Raw genomic sequence first — 21829 nt, forward strand, 5'->3', positions numbered from 1 at the left:
TTTCACTAAAAAGGGACTTGGCCCTGGTAAGTTTTAACTCCTATCTTCACTTTACTTGTCTACTTATATTCATTTTCCTTTATCGCATCTAACTATTAGTAAACATTTTTATGTGTTCGACCTTTTGATATTCTGTCGCAGGCCATCCAGGAAGTCTTTACCGCCGAGAAGTTCGTGGAGGATTCTCGGAAGAAAGCTGGACTGGAACTGGAGCTTCGGTTGGAAACCGAGAAGTCCCTAGGCTAGGCCCTCACGGAGAACGAGAAGCCCACTTCTCAGCTAGCGAATTTAAAAAGAGAAAGAGATGGCGCTGAGGCCAGTTTGAGGACTATGAAAACCCAAGTAGAGGGGCAGCGTAAGCTTCTTCATCAAAGGGATGAAGAGCTATCCAAGGCTCAGCAGGACCACTCTGACCTTGAGAAGGAGCTTGCGAAGATGAAGGACGAGGCTCGTACCTACAAAAGCTCGCTGGAGGCCGCGAAGAAAGCAGCTTACGCCGAAGGGGTGGCGGCCACAAAAAAACCAGCTGACAGAGGAATTCGCGGCATTGTACCGAGAATACTGCTAGCAGGTTTGGGGGGAAGCCTTAACTGCAGCAGGGATCTCCTCAACTTCCAAGCTGAGGAGGCGCGAGAACATATGGCTTCCCCTGGACATACAGGAGATAGAAGAGGCTCTTGCTGTCGTTCTTGCCCCTGAGACAGCTCTCTCTGCATCCCCTTCAGTGAACCCAGAGCCCATTCCAGCTCCTACAGAACTTATAGGTTCCAATAAAGAGAAGGAACATGGTGAAGGTGAGGAGAAGGCCACGAGTCAAAGTGCCGAGCCCATTGTCCCCCCACCAACTACAGCGAATAAAGGAAAACAAGTCCTGTCTTCATTTGAAATGGAACTGAAGAGTACTAAGGGCACCAGTACTTCCCAACAAGACCCATTTCCAAAAGCTTAGGGCCGAACCTAGGACTTCTTCATTTTTTCTGTAACTGCGATTTACCTTTGTAATGTATATCAAGAACAATTAGAGAAAATCTGTCTTGTTTGCCTTTCGTTTGAATTGTATTAATGTTATTTTTATTTTTACCATAAGGGCTCTCATTAACACATGAAGAAAGAAAGAATGAAACAACTAACTTCAGTTCCAATAGTTGATCTGTCGTAACTTTAACAACTGTACACATGTTTAACTTGTGCTTTACAAATTACACCTTAAGAGTATAACCTGTGCAACGCAATGATAACACTCAACAAACTAACTTAGAGTTCAATTTGAGGCATGTAGAGATCAAACATAAACAAACTTTGTTTTGATAGTAAGTAGGACATCAATTTGCACAAGGCATATGGGCCGAGAACCGCGCATATCAACGTGATACTTAGAATTTGTAACTTGAAACATTAATTTCACCAAAATATGGGGTTCGAGGACCTTGCAATACCAACTTTCTGCTTGATGCTTAAGAATCTGTAACTCAAAATGTTAATTTTCTCAAAGTAGAAGGTCTATGGACTCGGCATAACTAAGGTTCTGTTTAATAAATGATAAGATATCAATTTGCACAAGGTATGTGGTCCGAGGACCATGCATCACCAAGTTTCTGTTTGACACTTAATAATATATCAATTTCCACAAGGTATGTGGTCCGAGGACCATACATTACCAAGTTTCTGTTTGATACTTAAGAATAGTAACTTAAGATGTTAATTTCCCCAAAGTAGAAGGTCTATGGACCCGGCATAACTAAGGTTCTGTTTAACAAATCATAAGATATCAATTTCCACAAGGTATATGGTTCGAGGACCATGCATCACCAAGTTTCTGTTTGACACTTAATAATAGTAACTTAAGATGTTAATTTTCCCAAAGTAGAAGGTCTATGGACCTGGCATAACTAAGGTTCTGTTTAACAAATGATAAGATATCAATTTCCACAAGGTATGTGGTCCGAGGACCATGCATTACCAAGTTTCTGTTTGACACTTAATAATAGTAACTTAAGATGTTAATTTCCCCAAAGTAGAAGGTCTATGGACCTGGCATAACTAAGGTTCTGTTTAACAAATCATAAGATATCAATTTCCACAAGGTATGTGGTCCGAGGACCATGCATCACCAAGTTTCTATTTGACACTTAATAATAGTAACTTAAGATGTTAATTTCCCCAAAGTAGAAGGTCTATGGACCCGGCATAACTAAGGTTCTGTTTAACAAATGATAAGATATCAATTTTCACAAGGTATGTAGTCCGAGGACTATGCATCACCAAGTTTCTGTTTGACATTTAATAATATGTAAGAGATAAATCTAAACACATCTTCATAAATTGAACCGTGAATAATAAAAGTTCCTTTTATTAATAATAATACCTTCGAAGGTTGTTTACATTCTAGGGGCGTTGTACAATTTTTTCATCTAGATCAACTAGCCGATATGATTCTATGCCCGCTACAGAGATGATCCGATAGGGTCCTTCTCAATTGGGTCCGAGCTTTCCCCATGCTGGGTTTTTGACAGTACCCATAACTTTTCTCAACACTAGATCCCCAGGCGCCAGCGGCCTTAACTTTACGTGGGCATCATACCCTCGTTTAAGCTTTTGCTGATAATAAGCCATTTGGACCATGGCTGCCTCTCGCCATTCCTCAACTAAATCCAGGCCTTTCTCTAGGAGGCCACCATTATTTTCTGGACTGAAAGAGCTCGTCCTCAGGGTGGGGAAACCAGATTCTAAGGGTATCACAGCCTCGGTGCCGTAGGTCCTGGAGAATGGTGTTTCTCCAGAGGACCTGCGCGGTGTAGTTCGATACGTCCATAAGACGTGTGGTAATTCCTCTACCCATCTGCCCTTCGCATCGTCCAGCCTTTTCTTGAGGCCACTGACTATGACCTTGTTGACGGCCTCGGCTTGCCCATTTCCCTAAGGATAGGCTGGAGTGGAGTATCTGTTTATGATGCCCATGTCACTGCACTACTTCCTGAAAGCTCTACTATCAAATTGAACACCGTTGTCCGAAATGATTGTGTGTGGTACCCCAAATCTAGTGATGATATTCTTCCAAATAAACTTCTTGGAATTGACGTCCCTAATATTTGCTAAGGGTTCAGCCTTGACCCATTTGGTGAAATAGTCGGTTCCCACAAGTGGCCACCTCTTGTTTCCTACAGCCCTCGAAAAAGGACCTACTATGTCCAATCCCCATTGAACGAAAGGCCAAGGACTGGACAGAGGGTTAAGGGTTCCCCTAGGCTGATGAATGTTGGGAGCGAACCTTTGGCACTGGTCACATTTTCTTGCATAATCTTGAGCTTCCCTCTACATATTGGGCCACCAATATCCCTGAGTCAGAGCCCTATGGGCTAAGGACCTTCCCCCGGTATGGCTTCCACAAATTCCCTCATGCAATTCTTCCAAAAGCGCCTCTGCTTGCTCAGGGTGCACGCATAACAAGTATGGTCCGGAGAAGGAACGTTTATACAGTTTCTGATCCTCGGATAGCCAGAAACGAAGGGCCTTTCGACGGATCTTATTTGCTTCAGACTTGTCCTCGGGAAGAACATCGTTTTTAAAAAAAGATACTATAGGGTCAATCCAACTAGGTCCAGGCCTTATCAGATGGACACAGGCGGCCCCAAAAGTGGTCAGAGTGAGTTCTAGCAGGTCTTCCACGAGGATAATCCTAGGCAGACACTGAGCCGAGGACGTTGCCAAGGTGGCCAGTGAGTCTGCATGTGTGTTTCCACCTCTGGGAACGTGAGAAAGGATAAAAGAATCAAATTTCAATTGTAAACACTTGACCTGGGTCAGATACTCCTACATTCTTAGATCCCTAGCCTCCATGGTCCCCGTAACCTGGCCGACCACCAACTGAGAATCCAAGAACATATGAACTTGCTTTCCGCCCATCCTATACACCATGTCCATGCCGACCAAGACTGCCTCGTACTCGGCCTCGTTATTAGTCGCCGAGAACGCTAACCTCAAAGATTTTTAAAAAACGATTCCCTCAGGGGACATCAAAACAAGTCCGATACCAGACCCTCTTTGGTTAGCCGCGCCATCAACGGATACGTTCCAAAGCGAAGGTCCTTTGTTCGTAATCACGCCAACTGATTTCTCATCCATTTGTGATTCCTTCACAGTTTCTTCCAACAATGGTTCAGCAAACTCTGCCACCAAATCTGCAAGAACCTGGCCCTTCACCGAGGTGCGTGGTATGTATTTAATATCAAAGGCTCCCAAAATAGTTCCCCATTTAGCCACCCTTCCAGAGTAGTCAGCACTTTGTAACACCGACCTAAGAGGCAGTTGGGTTAAAACTACAACGGTGTGGGATTGGAAATAGTAAGGAAGCTTCCGCGTGGTATGAACTACGGCTAGAAGTGCCTTCTCCAAAAGTAGGTAACGCACCTCGGCCTCATTCAAGGATTTACTGACATAGTAGACCGGTCTTTGCACCCCACTATCGTCCCTTATGAGGACCAAGCTGACCGCATGGACGGCCACTGCCAGATACGCAAATAGGATCTCATCTACCTCAGGCCGAGACATAATGGGTGGCTAGGAAAGATATTCCTTAAGTTGTTGGAAGGCTACAACACAGTCCTCGGACCACTGGAACCCTTTCCACTTATTCAACAGTTGGAAGAAAGGCCTGCACCTGTCAGCTGACCGAGAAATAAACCTGCTGAGAGCAGCGATCATTCCGGTTAACTTCTGAACTTCTTTTGGATTCCGAGGTGGCTGTAAGCCTTGAATGGCTCTAACTTGTGCCGGGTTCACTTCTATCCCTCTATGAGTAACCATATAACGTAGGAACTTTCCGGAACCCACACCAAAAGAACACTTTGAGGCGTTAAGGCGCAGCTTGTACTTTCTAAGTACTTGGAAGGTGTCGTTCAAATCTTTCACGTGCGAAGGTACTGTCTTACTTTTCACTACCATGTCGTCCACGTATACCTCAATGGTTTTTCCTAGTTGCAACTCAAACATCCTGGTCATCATTCTTTGGTACGTGGCCCCAGCATTCTTCAATCCGAACGGCATAACCTTATAGTGATAGTTCCCTGTTGGAGTAATAAAAGCAGTCTTCTCCTGATCCTCCGCCGCCAATGGAATTTGATGATAACCCTGGAAGGCATCCAAAAAGCTCATCTGAGGATGTCCGACTGTGGCATCCACAAGTTGATCAATGTGTGGCATAGGGAACGAGTCTTTTGGGCAGGCTTTGTTTAAATTTGTAAAGTCTACACATACTCTCCACTTCCCGCTCTTCTTTTTCACCGCGACCATATGCGCCAACTACTCTGGATAGAAAACTTCCTTTATAGCCTCGGCCCTTTTGAGCTTGAGCACTTCCTCTTTAACAGCCTCGGAATGCTCTTTAGAGGAACGCCGAGGCGGCTGCCTTCTAGGAACAATAGCAGGGTTGACGTTCAAATGGTGACAAATGAAGCTCGGGTCTACCCCCGGAGCCTCATAGGGATCCCAGGCAAAGACATCGACGTTGTCCTTCAAAAATTCCAACAACTCCATCTTCTCCTAGTATGGTAAACATATGCCAACTTGAAAGAACCTTTCAGGATCATCAGCTATCAAAAATTTCTCCAAGTCTTCGCATGTGGCTTCCTCTGCTGTCACCACGTCGGGCGCATCCAGAGTCGTTAATTGCTATAAGTCCTTAACGACCGAGGCTGAGGACTCTGTTCCGGCCTGATGTAGTACCGCAGCCGACATGCATTGCCTGGCCACTGATTGGTTGCCCAGAATTTCTTCGATGTATTCCCCCGAAGGAAACTTTACCTTAACATGCAATGTGGAGGAGACAACACCCAAAGCGTGTAACCAGGGCCTGGCAGGAATGGCTGTGTATGGGGAATATGCGTCGACTACAATAAAATCCACCTCAACCGTTTCCGAGCCAGGTTGCACGGGCAACCGAATCTGTCACTTTGGTATAACGACATTTCCTTCAAAACTTATTAACAGCGAGTCGTAAGGGGTGAGATCGTCCAATTTCAATTTCAGCCCCTTAAACAAGTCAGGGTACATAATATCTGCCCCGCTGCCCTGGTCAATCATCACCCTCCTGACGTCGTAATTGCCTATTCTCAAAGTGACTACCAAGGCGTCATCATGGGGTTGGATGGTCCCAGCCTTGTCCTCCTCCGAAAATCCCAAAACGGGCAGATTCACTCTCAGCCTCTTCGGTCTCACGCCTGACTCCTCGGCCTGGGAGTGTGAAACTGCCAGCACCCTGGTGGGACATGAACCGGTCCTGCCAGGTGAAGCGAAGATAACATTTATCGTTCCCAAGGACGGCCGAGATGAATTATTCTTCTGATTCTTCGAGCCAGACTGATTACCTTGCCCATTAGGTTGGTATAGGTGCTGCTGTAATTTCCCCTCGCTAACGAGTTGCTCCAGGTGGTTCCAGAGGGTCCAACACTTCTCGGTGGTATGACCTACATCCTGGTGGTACTGGCAAAAGAGATTCTGATTCCACTTCGCAAGGTCTCCTACCATCTTACTAGGCCATCTGAAGTAGGGTTCCTTACGAACTTTCTCCAGCAGCTGGTGCACTGGCTCTCGGAATACAGTATTAACAGCCTGAGGAGTTGCCGAGCCAAGCTACCCTGAGTAATCTCTCCTCGGCTTATTATTGTGATATCTGTCCGACCTGAAATCACTTTTCTCCTGCGGGATAACCTTCGCCTTACCCTCCCCTACTGTTGGTCTTCTTCCACCCTCTTATACTCGTCAATGCGATCCATAAGGCGACATACACTCCGTACGAGCTTTTTGGTCAAGGATTTCCTTAAATCATGATTGGTGGGAAGGCCCACTTTAAAAGTATTAATAGCTACCTCGCCAAAATCTCTATCTATCTCATTGAACATCTCCCAATACCTGTCGGAGTATGCTTTCAACGTCTTACCCTCCCTCATGGCCATAGATAAAAGTGAATCCAACGGCCGAGGAACTTTGCTGCATGTAATAAATCGTAACGCAAACGCTCTAGTAAGTTCTCCAAACGAATCGACGGACCCCGATTTTAGGCCATTGAACCATCTCATAGCAACAGGTCCCAAGCTAGAAGGGAAGACTTTGCACATCAAGGTCTCATTGTGGGAATGCACCGCCATTCTCTGATTAAAGTGGCTCACATGTTCCACCGGGTTTTTTCGGCCATTATAAATGGTGAAGGTGGGCTGAGTGAACCGCATGGGGAGCCTCACATTCTCAATCCTACGCGAGAATGGTGATTTGGAGAGTTGGTGTAATGCCCGGCTCATAGCGTCGTTCCCCAAGCCCCTGGAGGGGAGCCTCCTGTGCCTACGACCTAACAGGTCATCCTCTTCGCGAGAGGAAGTTTTGCTAGGGGGCGACCAGGACCTTGAACTGTAACTACTTCCCTGGCATTCCCCAGAAGAAGGATTAGATGGGGGTGAAGCATGCCTTCGTCTGACGCGACGCAGCTTCTTCTTGAGGTGGTTTATCTCCCTCTGCATGGCCTTAGCATCATCTTCATGGGTGGCACTGCCTCCACCGCAGGCGTGACTCGCGCTAGGATATGCAGTGTGAACGCTTCCCTCTCGATCCCTTCGGCGCTCAAGACGTTCAAAAAGATCTTCAGGTTGTGATCCCTGAGATTCTTCATGGTGTGAGCCTAAGCCTGCCATGGTGTTCTGGTTCCTTCAACACTAGATTCCCACAGACGGCGCCAATTGTAAGCGCACAATTGCACCTGGGCCCAAAGATAGACGCGGGCTCAGGCCCAATGAGTTTTAACCAATAAAATTTGTAGAGTGCGTGCTTGAAACCTAGTTCTTATGAATATTGGATTACAAATGGAGGGCTAGATTGCCTCTTCACACACAATCAAAGGGTAAAAACAGCGAGAAATCCTCCTCGGATGTAAGCCGAGGAAGTTTTATATTACTCTTCTTTCTTTGTATAGTAGCTTAAGATTAAAAAAGAAGTCTACAACACTTTCTTTCTTCCTCCTTTCTTTTTTCTTTTTTTTTTTTCCCTTTCAATGCCCTTTCCTTTCCCTTTATATCATTCTTCTTCTTCCCTCCATCCTTCACGTGTAGCACAAATTACCCTTTTAGACACATGTCCCATCCACCACCCTCCGGAAGTCTTCAAACAATAGCAAGAAGGCTGACTTCTACTGTTCAGGGGTCATTTCCCCATTAATGTGGCCAAGGAGGTAGATGCAGGGTCTTTAATGTGGAGGTAGCATCCTTTTCCTTAGATATTTCTCACATGTCTCTGCTTCTAAAGGGTGTTTGATCACCCTCTTACCCACCAGTTCTTCCAGAGTTTTGCCTCTAACCCATTTAGCAAGTCTTAGAATCATTGCTGGGCTTGTCCGAGAAGACAGTCTTCCTTGGACAACTTCTCGGACCTTTATAGCGTAGACCAACTTGTGGGCCTAGAGGCCTTAATCAAAAACAAACTGGTATCCGTCAATAAAGCTCCAAGCCCAAATGTTTATTCGGGAACTTTTAACTCCCACAACAATAATAATAATAATAATAATAATAATAATAATAATAATAATAATAATAATTATTATTATTATTATTATTATTATTATTATTATTATTATTATTGTTGTTGTTGTTGTTGTTAATATTTGCATAAGGAATATGATACTATGGAACTCTATGCTTGACAACAATCTTGTAAAATGCAAAAACATCATGTGTACAAATTAAATGTGCCTACTTTATAAATTTAGACATAATAAACGGAGATCATTTGTTTTCTTACGAAAGAAAATGATAAATAATCGCTTTATATCCTAAAGCTTTAAATCAAATTCGTTATCTTTTCTACGAAGGCAAAACCAAGAGTCATCATATGTCATAGTTTTTTTTTTTTTTTTTTTTGAGTAAATATATAAATGGACATGTGTGTGGTATGGGTTAATTTATTTATTTTTTCTGTTTTGAATGAATATTTTTGTAGCATTATTGTTTTGTGCAAAAGTGTGCAAACAATGATGATGAGGTTGTCTTATATAGATCGAGATCTTTTATAGTTCTTAGGAAAACTCTATCGTATAAAGTCACTTTAATTTTAACACTTCTTTTATAATAAATTCAGAATATGTCATGTCATTGATTTACTAACAAAACCACTAAAATAATGGTTTCTAAAAAGCAACTAAAAAAAAAAATCTAAACTTTAGATTCATCTCCTCCCCTAAACCTTCCGCCTCAACCTCCAATTGACAACCGGTGTCGGTGGTGGCCGATTAAATAAGAGCTACTTTAGGCTCTTTGAAAAATCAATTTGGTAGAGTACTAAAACAATTATCTTAAAATTACACTGATCAGACATTGTCTACGTGTTCCATGTTTAGACTTTAGATGCAGGAAGAAATCATTTAGAAAATATGTTTTATTAGCCAAAAGCTTGAGCTACTATTCTTAATAGATAATTGGAAAAAATGGGAATATACCCCTTTCGGCCAAAAATTTCACCAAAATGCCCAATTTTTGAAACTATTTAGGGATATGTCCATATTTTGAAATTCAATTTTCTCAAAATCGAGTTATAGCCAAATCAATCTTATATATATATTTTGTAGAACTCGAGTTCCACTTGAAAATTTTCAAGGAACTCGAGTTCTACACTGAAACTCGATTTTAAGAAAATCGAGTTTCAAAATAAGAGCATATCCCTAAATAGTTCCAGAAATGGGACATTTTGCTGGAATTTTTAGCCGAAAGGGGTATATCCCCATTTTCGCTTAGATAATCAATGGGTACAACTTCTTTTTTTTCCCAAATGAGTTTGATTCCTTTAAATAAAAGCCTTGATAGCATATGTTTATTCACTTAAGAGGGGAAGAATTTCCCCAGCCTATTGGTTTGCTTGTATAAAAAAGATCAAACTACTCCTTTGGTTACAACTTTTACCCAAGCTAGGTATTATTTCGTGTCTGTGTTATGAATCACCTAATACCATCTTTCACTCATCCTTCTTCACAGCCAAATTTCTAAGTACATGAGTCTACTCCAAATACGTAACACATACGTTCTATTTTTAATTGGTGTTGATCTGTAAAATTTACTAATTAAGTGTGCGTTTGGGACAAGCTAAAAATTTCAACTTATATACAATTTTAGCTTATTTTTGTTACTATTTATGGGTCCTACTAGACTTTTTGGTACTATTCATGGGTTCTACTATAATATTCAATTAACTTTTGCCTTTATTTACAGTACTCTCAGCAAAAAGTTTTCAGTTTCAGCTAAATAAGCTGTTCCCAAACGAACACTAAAAGTCTCTAAGATGATGAGTCAAATCCAATTAAAATGACCATACTTTCTTTCAAGTATTTATAGCAAAGGTCACAAAGCAAGAGTTTGTGGTCTAAAAGTCTCAAGATAAATAAAATCAAGGCTTACATTGGAAGATGTTTTTACTAATTAATGAGTGTTTTCTTATTTTTAGATAAGCTACTCGTAAGTGTTTTCTATGAAATAAACCGTTATGATTTAACAATCTTTTTTAAATAAAAGTTTTATCATAAATATTAGAGGTGAGATCAGCTTACTGACATGAGTCATATCTAAATTTACTACAGGGCTCCTTTGCGCTTGAGTCTTTTCTATTACTCATGTTTGGTTTGTCTTGATTTTGGTTGATATACATAATTGATCATCAAATATTGATTGCTCTCTCTACCAACTATAAATTTTGGTCTGGCTTTAGTCAAAACTAATTCGATGCACACAAATACACTACTATATTTTGTTGACACTTAGAATCAATTATCAACTGCATTCAAGGTTGTCAAAATCAAGATCCTACATAGGATCATGGGAGGTAGGTGGGATTGTAGATCGTAAAATCGGATTGTAGATTGTAAGATCCTACATTATTTGAGGAAAAAGAAATACACATTGGTATATTAAATAATCACATAAATTATATATTCATTGATATAATTACCATACATCACTACACTCATTTGTAAGCATCATTTAAAGAGGCCAAAAACCTCAAAATGTGACACTCTATTGGGATATTTTTTATTTTGGTCTAACGGACACTCTCTACATTAGATTGGAAAAACTTGGTTCATTGGGATTTTATTTTTTATTTAGGTCCAACTGATAGATAAATAACTACTCATAGTTTGCTACGATAGAATTGTGATAAAAAGTTGTGGAATAGTACGTAGTAGTAGAAGTGTAGAAACACTCTAGATTTTGAATTTCCTCTGTTATTTGTTAATTTACAAAACTATCTTGTCAATCACATGATTCAAGACTAAATGTGCAAGATTCAAGATCGTTTGCTCACATAAAGGGAGCAATAATGCCACCTTGAGAATAGGCTCTTTTATAAACTTCTCAAGAATATTTGAAGAGAGATGCAAACTCTTATAATTAACAATGTGAAGTTAGCCATGAATGAGAGGTGACTAGCTTTTTTAATCATTTACTTCACAACATTTGAAGAGAGATTCTTGTGTTTCAGCTACATTAATGGATTCTCTCACTAAAGAGAACTTGGGTTCAAGTCCTCCCCCCCTCCCCCCCCCCCCCAACACTCCTTCACTTTGTTGTAAGCTAATTAAATTGAGTTTTCTCTCTTATTTTTGTAATAATCTCTGATTCAACCTAGACTATGAAGAGTGGTTATCATAGCACAACCTTTAAATTTGGAAATCTCCAATCCAACCCAACCCATGTTAGCTCTAAAAACCAACCCAACTCAATTGTTGTAAGCTAATAAAATTGAGTTTTCACTCTTGTTTTTGTAATAATCTCTTATTCAACCTAGACTATGAAGAGTGCATATCATAGCACAACCTTTAGATTTGGAAATCTCCAATCCAACTCAACCCATGTTAGCTCTAAAAACTAACCCAACTCAAGTTGATTTACATCATCATGTAGGAGCCATTTTGTCGCTTAAGGGGGAAAAAAACTACTATTCAACTATCTAAACCCATTTATTTATTTTAATTTACACAATTGGGCATAATATTCAATCTCTTTTAAAACTAATTAAAATAAATAGAACTAGCAATTTTATGCAAAGTCTTAAAATCCAACATAAATCAAACTAACAAATAAAATACATATACTATACATAATGTGGGTCACTTCAGGTTAATCATATTGAAAACTTTGCCAACCTAAATTTGATCCAACCTAAGTCCCCCCCCCCCCCCCCCCCAAAAAAAATCCAACCTAAAATAAAACCCATCAACCCATGAAAAAACCAACATGAAGCATTAGGTTGGTTGGTTGGTTAAATGAACACTCTTACTTGGATCTACATGTAATTATTAATTTGACACTACTTAAAAAATATAAACAATTGATTATTCAGTCATATAATCTCAAACACCATCCTTATAAAATAGAAATGGAGAATTCCTCAAAATTGGTCATGCGGTTGGAGTAAATTTTTGGGTCAAACATTCCATTACTAATGGTGGTAAGACATTCGTTAGGCATGATAATTGGCACCCTGAAGGTGCATTATTGCATAAGTTTGGTTACTGGATGATTCTTGAAGCTGCAAGTAATGTGAATGCCAAATTTCTAGTATTTTGAAACAGAATTACTAGTTCTGCCCTCCAACTAGATCTGAGGTAGCTAGAGGAGAATTTTTAGATAGGTGCAATGGTTAACAAATGAGGATTTTGTACAATGGTTGCTCTCAAAATTTGGGAGATTGGAATGGAATTAGGCTAACAACTAGAGAAATGATTGTAAATGAGGTTATAGTGGGTTCATCTCAATAAGAGATTATTTGTTTTCGAACGTTCTTATTTTTTTTTTCTAGAGAGAGTTTCAACTTATGACGTCCGCTCCTGATGATAGCTTTTTATCATCAGATCAAGACATCAATCGGTTTCTAATATAGGCGCGGATTAAATCCCAGATCTCTTTTTCAACCATCAGAGATTTTACCAATTGAGTTAACTGGAACCAATTAACATTGTTCTTTTACTATTAGAATCCAATAACCTCCTCTCCTAAATCCATGTGGTACTGTACAAGAAGTGTGGATTACTGGATTAACATGGTCTTACCCAAAAAAAAAATGTAAAAAAACCTATTAAGTTCCACACACCATTGTAAGTTTCTTTAAAACCTTCTCCTCTCTTAGTGTGTGTTAAAAATATTTAGTATTCTTAAAAAAAAAAAAACTTCAACGGGCAACCCAACAGGCCCACCACATTAATGCTTGTTCCTAGTAATGGGTTCACCAGATCATTGAATTAGTTGGGCTCATCTATTTCATTTTTTGTTAAAAGGAAAATTGCATTAAGAAATTAGCAAGCCAATACAGGCATAGTACTATAGACAGAAAGCCTATTTAAGAGAACAGGCCAGAAGCATCAAAGCTTATCAAATGGCTATAGGCCAGTTGGGCTCATCAAGCCATAGTTGGGCTCATCTCAATTTCAGCTCACAGTGCTTGTCGGTCTTTTAAGCCTTACCCAAGTAACTCATTACCCAACTTGGGCCACTCAGCTATTGCTGTGCAGCTTTTGCTGAAAAGTCCAAGAGTTTCTTCTAACAAGTTTGATTTAAAAATTTCCTCTAAATTGTTGCATAAGAATATGGAATGCATTTCCACATATAAGAGAGGAAACTGAGAGAATTGCTTCTCATTGAATAGGCTATGGATGAAAAAAAAAAAAAAAAAAAAAATTTAAACTCGTGTTTTAATTGTCATCCATGCAGCGCCGTGATTTCTAACTACAACTTACTAATCCAACATTTTTAGGAAGTCCATCCCCAACATGCTCATCAGGAAAGAAACTACTGTGCTGATATTTTAACTAAAACAAGAATTAATTGTAGGGAGGTACTAATCCCCCTAATTTTGTAATTTTGTTGTAAGCCAGTTTTTGACTGATGCTTGGGCATCGTCGCGTTGGTTGATTCGAGTGTTTTTTAAGGGACGTATTTTGGCACACACTTTACCACAACTTGTTTGGTATCAATTAATAATTGCATTACATCACTTACACATAGGTCCATCACTTAAAGCACTCAAATTAATCTAATAACAACTTGACATGTGTACAAATTGTGGTAGAGTGTGTGTCTCTAGACTGTTTGATCATGAATTAATACCCAAAGAAAAAAAAAAGATGTTGAATTACAAAGAAAAAGATATTTAAGAGTTTCGGTGGATTTCTTAAAGAAATTTGTAAGACTATTGGTCTTTGTAGTTTCATCATATCTTAGGGTAAATTATTTATTTGTGTGTTGTGTTTTGTTGAAGTGTGTTGCTTACTTTTTAATCCTTTCACAGTTTAATATCAATAAAGAACACTCCTTAAAAAAAGTCGGCAAAAAATGCCTAATTGAATCTTGCTAGGTTGTATGAATTGTCCTTGAAAATCCACATAATAATTTGCCTCAGTCAAATAAATAAGCAACTTGTACACATTTGACAGACCTTTATAAAACAATTACTCTAATTTCCCTACGAATAATGGATTAAACAATGTGTGTTTTAACCATATAAGTGTCAATCCTTAAAGCACTAGGTGCATTTTCTAAATTGTTTCTCCCTTGGAAAATGTTCTTTACACTAGGTCCCAAAGATATATATACTTTTAAATATATGAAAATGTATTTAATCATAACAAGCTATTCGGTTTGAAGAATTTGTTAAGATGTATACCCTTAAATCCTATTGTATGATGCTGTGTATGACATTATGTATGACTTAATGTTGTGATTAATAAAATTGTTTTATTATTATCTAAAATAATGATAACATGAATAGTGGGACATTATCATATAGTTCATGAGATGCATAGTATGTGATTTATGTGATTTAGTCACAGAAGATATAAATCACAAGTTCTTTGTAAATTCAGAATTTTAGTTCATAGTCGATGATGAAATTGGACATTTCATCTGCGAAGACTATAACATATCAACTAAGATGATTTGTCGTGATCATGGAAATTGAGATTTCTAGTTGGTATATTGATATGTTTTAAGAGTTAAAACATATTAAACTGGACCGCTGTGAGATTTATTATTCTTCTAACGATTGTCAAATGAATAATAAGCTCACGACTTCTATTTGCATGAACTTTTAATTCTGAGAGAATAATGGACCTGATCATAAAGTGTAGGTTGCTTTGATATATCAGGAGTGAGGTCTAAAATCACGATCAAAACCTCAGTATGTTGGACAACCACATTTAGTGTTGATGGAACATTTATTCTCAAGATGGAATTCATAATTTCTTAATGGAGATACAAAATATTCCATTGAGATAAGTTTAATGGGTTTGGTTATTCAGAGTGTTAGGCCTAACCACTTTAGTAAGGAGTTATTAAAGTATATATTTATGAAATTACATTTCATAAATATATGATGAATAACTTAAAGGATTAAACCGAGTACTCAAGGAATTAAGATGTAGTAATCTTCAAAGTAGCAGTCTATATTCGTGACTTTGTATTACTACGAATATTTTATGAAGGGGTTGCATGTACAATAAAGTCTTGGGATATAATTTATAAATAAGGCCTAAAGTGCAACTATATTTATACAGTAGTATTAAATATAGTTAATGGTAACTTTGGACTTGTTAAAAGTTGACAGAAAAGCCCAAGGCCCATTGAAGCTAGTTTCTTATTGGTCCATGTTGGTCTCACTCCAAGTCCCATACTTAAGCCCTATTGAAAAGACCTAAAAGGCTAGCCCAATTAGATAATTAGTTAGATACAAAGAGAGAAACATACAGAATTTAGTAAGTAACAACACTATTGTGAAATAATGTGTATGTATGAGTGAATGCCACTCTTTATTTCTTCCTTAAACTGATTGAGAGACCACACTTCTTGGACGTTAGTGGAATCGGAGTGAAGATTAAAAGTGTTTCCAAGTGCTTTTGATTTATGTTTTTGAAATTCACCACTCCAAGGAAAACTCTCTTGTTCTTAAATTCTGAAACTTACATAGTGCATGTTATTAATTGCGAATGAAGTAGATCTGTTAATTTTTCGCTGCGTATGTTTTGTATGCGATACAAACATGTATTTTTTTTTCTACAAAATTAGGTGGTATACAAAGAAGAGAAAACTCAACAACTTTCATAGGGACTTCAATTTAAATTCCACTCTTGTCTACATTGAATATTTCTAGCAAAATTTGCAAATGCAAATAAAATTATTATTCTTTTTTATTCTTTAGTAGATGACCATTTTAAGCAGGAATTAAACCAAAAAACTAAATGATGCTACAGCAGTCCAGCTAGAAATATTTTTATGTTTGTTTGATATAAGGAAGTGTTGTTATAATATTTGGCCAAATTATTCCACTCCCTTTTTTATGAAATACCCCAAAAAACCCCCCCAAAAATTCCCTGTGAATAGATAATGTGATAGATTAAGAGTGGAACCTCCAAATTTATGTCATACCCTAGACCAATGAGCTCATCACCCGAGTAAGCCATGAGGGTCAAACAAATAGTTAAAAATAACAATAACAAATAATCTACCAACCAGACAAAGTGAAAAAAAATAAAAGTAAAACCAAAATGCATCACAGCTTAGTTATATCAAAATAAAGTTTTATTTCAACACATTTGGTTGGGAAAAAAAAAACTCTAGGAGAAACATAATTGAAATAAAACGTGCCTAATTAAAACATCTTACTTTGCACTAGTAAAATTAACTCCACTCTTCAAGTGATCCAACCAACAACATCTTCTTTGTCCTGCAAAATGTAGGTAATAGTTAGAAAGATGTAATAATAATTTTTTTTTAAGTGTAGTTTTAGAATATGCCCCCAATTATTTGACACCTTAATTAGCTAGACAGAGGAGTTGCCTCCTAAAATAATAATAATAATAACAAATAAAATAAAATATGGTAATAGCCTCAACATAGACACAAAACAGGTATTTTTCACTGGTAGAAAATAAATTAAAAATGAAAAATCATCTTTACAATTTAAAAGGGCATTTTTTAAAGAACTAAAATTATTGAATAAAATATTTTCTAATATGACTCAATAAAAAATGTATTTTCTAATATAATAGTGCATAAATATATACCTGAAATCATTATTTGTATCTGCAAAATTCTCCTTCAATTAATTCTTCCATGAGCATTCTTCTTGGATCTTCGCACCTTGTTGCGTTGTTCTCCATAAACAATATTCAAGAGACATTTTGGTTTTTCACTTGAGAACACAAGATATCCCATACCTAATCCAAACATGAAACCACATCCGTACCCCAACAATACAACTTTCCAATGAAATCCATTTGCAAACCCAAAATCATCTTCTTGGATGGTTGGTGATGGTGGTGGTTGTTGTCCCTCATCATTGCCACAAGTTTTTGTCAATGGAAATCCACATAAACCCAAGTTTCCACTATAAGAAGCATTTGTAAATGTATTGAACTGTTTACCTTGAGGTATCAATCCCACAAGATGGTTTTTTGAGAGATTTAAAATTTCCAATGATGTAAGATCTGTCAATTGTATAGGAATGTTGCCTGTGAGCTTGTTTGAGGAGAGATCTAACCATTCAAGATTAGTTAAATTTCCGAATAATATAGGTATATGACCTATAAGATTATTGTGTGAAAAATTTAGCCCTTTAAGTGATCCAAGCTTTCCAATTACCTTTGGAATTTCTCCTTTGAAACTATTGTTGGAAAAATCAATGGTTGTCAATATAGTTAGTATTTTCACCACATCAATATAATTCCCTTTAATATCAATTGTAACATCAATTGTAACAAAATCATAATAATCATAATAATAATTATAATCATCCATATATCTTCTCAAAACAAAATAATAATCATCACCCATGTATTGCAATCCATCGTTATCCATGTTCCCATTCATCATGGCTGATAAACACTTGAAAAAGTTTGATGGCAAATGACCATGGAACATATTGTGAGAGAGGTCTATAATTCTCAAATTAGGGAATGAGAATTTAGTCTTGTGATTGCCTATGGAACCATGAAAGTTGTTTGATCGCAATAAGAGAACCCGCAACTCTGGAAGATTCACCAACCAATGAGGGAATGTGCCATTAACCTTGTTGTTAGCAACGTCTAGAATTTCTAATTTCTTGCAATTGACCAATGAACGTGGCAATGACCCTTCTAATTGATTGCCGGCTAGTTTAAGACTTTTCAAGTTACTGCACTCTACAAATTTTGGGATGGTGCCATGAAGATTGTTATTTTGCAGTTCCAAATTTATGAGATCACTCATATTTCCCAAACATGGAGGAATCATACTAAAATGATTATGAGAGAATTCAAGGTAGTTAACAAAATAGAGATTGCAAATCGAGGAAGGGATCTCTCCACTTAAATTGTTCCTTGAGATTGAAAAGAAAGCAATGTGTCGTGGAAGTACATGAAGTGGCCAAGTACCTTCAATAAAATTATCCGAAAAATCAACAAACTGCAACAAAACAAGGCGGCTTAACTTACCAGGAAAGTTTCCGGTGATCAAATTAGAATGCAAACTGAGATACGTCAAGTTTCGGCAGCCTGAGATCTCGGCTGGTACAATTCCCGAAATTCGATTCAAACTGAGATCCAAGATATCTAGATTTTCCAAGTTCCCAATCTCTCTCGGTATTGGCCCTGTAAGCTTGTTGTCTCTAACTTCGAACCAAAATAGAGACGAACAGTTTCCAATATTTTCCGGTATTTCACCAGATAAATTGTTGGAGAAAAGTTGGATTATTTTCAGTTTCTTCAACTGAAAGATTCTTGGGGGAATATTGCCAGTCAAACCGTTAGAAGCCAAATCAAGAATTTTGACATTTTGACATTTGGAAATCGACGATGGAATAGGTCCCACTAACTTGTTTTTATATAAGAAAAGTAGCTGAAGTTCCGTAAGGTTTCCAATTTCGGATGGTATCGTACCGGCGATACTGTTGTTGCCTAAGTCGATGCAAGTGAGCTCCTTACAGTTTTCTAATTGTGCTGGAATTTTGTCCGATATTTGATTCATTTGGAGATTGAGTTCTTGCAAAGCCGATAAGTTTCCGAAACTTTGAGGAATGTTTCCGGTTAATGAGTTCTCTGAAACATCGAGAACTGTTAACTTCTTGCAATTCCCAAGCTCTGATGGAATAGTACCCACCAAGCTGTTGTCCCAGAGAAAAAGCTTTTGGAGATTTTTGAGGTTTCCAAGACTTTTCGGTATTGAACCGGTGAGCGAGTTTTTAGAGAGTGAGATGTTTCGGAGGGCGATACAGTCGCCAATTTCAGGTGGAATTTGGCCGGAGAGGAGAGTTGTACTGATGTATATGGTTTCAAGCTTCTTGAGGAGACCAAGACTCGGAGGAAGGAAACCCGAGACGCTTGTTTCGGCTAGACCTAGCATGGTCAACTCGGTACAATTCCCGATTTCTTGGGGTATAAGGCCTCCGAGATTCTTGTTTCCACCGGCTCTTATCACCTGGAGGTTCTTCAAGTTGCCTATTGAACTGGGTATTTCTCCATTGAGCTGGTTGTCATAGAGAGTCAGCCATTTCAAGCTTTTGAGGTTGCCGATTTGAACCGGAATTGAGCCTTCCAACTGGTTCGAGTTGAGGTGGATTTCTTGGAACTTAAGCAAGTTGCAAATCTCAGATGGGATTTCACCGGTTAACGCATTGTCACTCAAGTCCAAGTAATTCAGTTCATGTAGAATAGCAATCTCTCTTGGGACTGAACCCGTGAGGTTTGTACTAGAAAGTACAACCTTGGTTAATGAAACCAAGGAAGAGAGATTAGTTGGAACTGTACCATATAAACTCAAGTACCTTAATTCCAATTCCACGACCTCCTTGTTGATGTTGCAAGTGATACCAAACCACCCACATGGAGTTTCATCTGTTGGGTTCCAATTAGACAAGGCCTCAGTGGGTCCATTCAGGCTTTGCTTCCATGAAAGAAGAGCTTCGCCTTGTGGATTAACAGCGAAAGCTACAAAAGGATTCAGGAGGGGAAGGATGATTGTTAAGAAGGAAAAGAGGGTGTTCCATGGATTTAGAGGCATTACAGCTACGCTACAAAAGTCGAATGAGAGGGAGGAAAGAATGCGAAGGAAGAGGGGTTCGTTGTGTTTGAACTAAAAATGTTGGTTGAGTTGAGGCTAGGGAGAAACAATGAGAGGAGCCAAATCATATATTGTGGGCTACAAGCTTGTAGTAACAATATTTGAATTTCTCTATTTCGATTTAAATTCTAATCCAAGGATTGGGTATGACGGTAATGATGCACAGAATACAAAAGACTTTGCCTTTTCGCGTAAGAATGTTTTATCATGCATGTAATGATGCACAGAATACAAAAGAAAAAAAAAAATCCACTCCATTTGATGGTTAATTGAATTTTACGTCACATTCTCTATAAAATATTCACTGTGAACCTTGTTCGAACAAGTTTAAATAAATCCATTGGGTTTTCATTTTGATTTAATCATCTAACATTATTTCTCCTTGCTAGATGGATGCTTCACGGTCCCATGGAACAATATTTTCATCACGATGATTACAAATTAGTATTATTCTTGTATAATGGGCAGATTAATAAAAATATTGTATGTAAAATATAATAAAAAATCAACAATATAATAAAAATATTGTATGTAAAATATAACTAAAAAATTAAACAATATAATTGAAAATGAAAGATAAAATACATGGTAAAAATTAAAAATTACTTTATGTTACATAGAGAAATGAAATTATGTATATTATTTATTTTATTTTATTTTGAACGCAAATTAAGTATTATTCATCACGATGGAACATTATTTTTCATCACGATGATTACAAATTAGTATTATTCTTGTATAATGTGCAGATTAATAAAATATTGTAGGTAAAATATTATAAAAAAAAATCAACAATATAATTGGAAGTGAATGATAAAATACATGGTTAAAATGAAAAAGTACTTTATGTTACATAGAGAAATGAAATTATGTAAGACCGAGTTTTATTACAACCTAAAAAGTATAATGGATTATTAAAATAATCTAAATAAATAATAAAAATTTTAATTTTTTTTTGTACGTTTGGTAACATAATTTAAATTGGAATTATTTTCTTAAAATTCTTGAAACTTTGACGTTAGAGATTTATTTAGAAAAATATTATGTTAATTATTTTACTGTACTTACAAAGCCTCACACGATATAAGGGACAAATAAAAAAGGAAAATATTAAAAATAAAAAAGAAAATGAAGGAGGGAGAGTGTCAACTATATATATATATATATATATATGTATGTATGTATGTATGTATGTATGTATGTATGTATGTTAAAACAACGTTGGGTATATGGAGCCATATTTTTGCAAATCTTATCAACACATAAGCTTAAGAAAATACCTTTGGTTTTGCATTTTCATTTAATCATCTAATCTATTTTCCTACAATGGTGGGAGGGTATCGAGCTCATAAATCATCCTCTCATGACATGTGAAACCCACACATGTGAGATTCATGTGTTTTGTTGGAGACATCTCATAAATTATTGTTTTTTATTTATTGGTTTTTGTTATTTAATGTTGGGTGCTTGAGTACCTTGCAACACTGCTTTTCACCATAGTCCTTGTCAACATTAATTGTTTCTATGATTTTCCCCTTGTTTTAACTTGTGAATTGGGTGTAGACTATAGACTGTGGTGGATTCAGTAAACGCAAAATCGAATAGTCAATGCAATGTCCTTGAAAATGCTTGTCCCATAAGAAGAAGAAGATACGCATTAACATATGAATCACAAGATTTATTCCATCATTATAGCTAGACCAGTACCTTCATTTATGTCT

At 37.6% G+C, this 21829-nt stretch overlaps 1 protein-coding gene across 1 annotated transcript; it reads right to left on the reverse strand.

Moving 5' to 3' along the window:
- Positions 1-17111: 17111 nt before the first annotated feature.
- Positions 17112-20048, reverse strand: LOC142630508 (uncharacterized). The gene is made up of 2 exons (XM_075804503.1): positions 19104-20048; positions 17112-18863 (listed from the first exon to the last, which is right to left on the reverse strand). Exons 1-2 carry the CDS (start codon positions 20046-20048, stop codon positions 17112-17114), a joined length of 2697 nt encoding a protein of 898 aa, XP_075660618.1.
- Positions 20049-21829: the final 1781 nt, after the last annotated feature.

The sequence above is a fragment of the Castanea sativa genome, chromosome 4 (assembly GCF_040712315.1).
Source record: "Castanea sativa cultivar Marrone di Chiusa Pesio chromosome 4, ASM4071231v1".
NCBI lineage: Eukaryota > Viridiplantae > Streptophyta > Magnoliopsida > Fagales > Fagaceae > Castanea > Castanea sativa.

Excerpts from the sequence above, each read along its gene's own strand:
- LOC142630508 (XM_075804503.1), bottom strand. The coding sequence starts at position 20,048 with ATGCCTCTAAATCCATGGAACACCCTCTTTTCCTTCTTAACAATCATC. Across the intron at positions 18,864-19,103 it reads GGAATTGCAAGAAGTTAACA|TTAGTGGGACCTATTCCATC; the intron begins GTTCTCGATGTT and ends TATAAAAACAAG.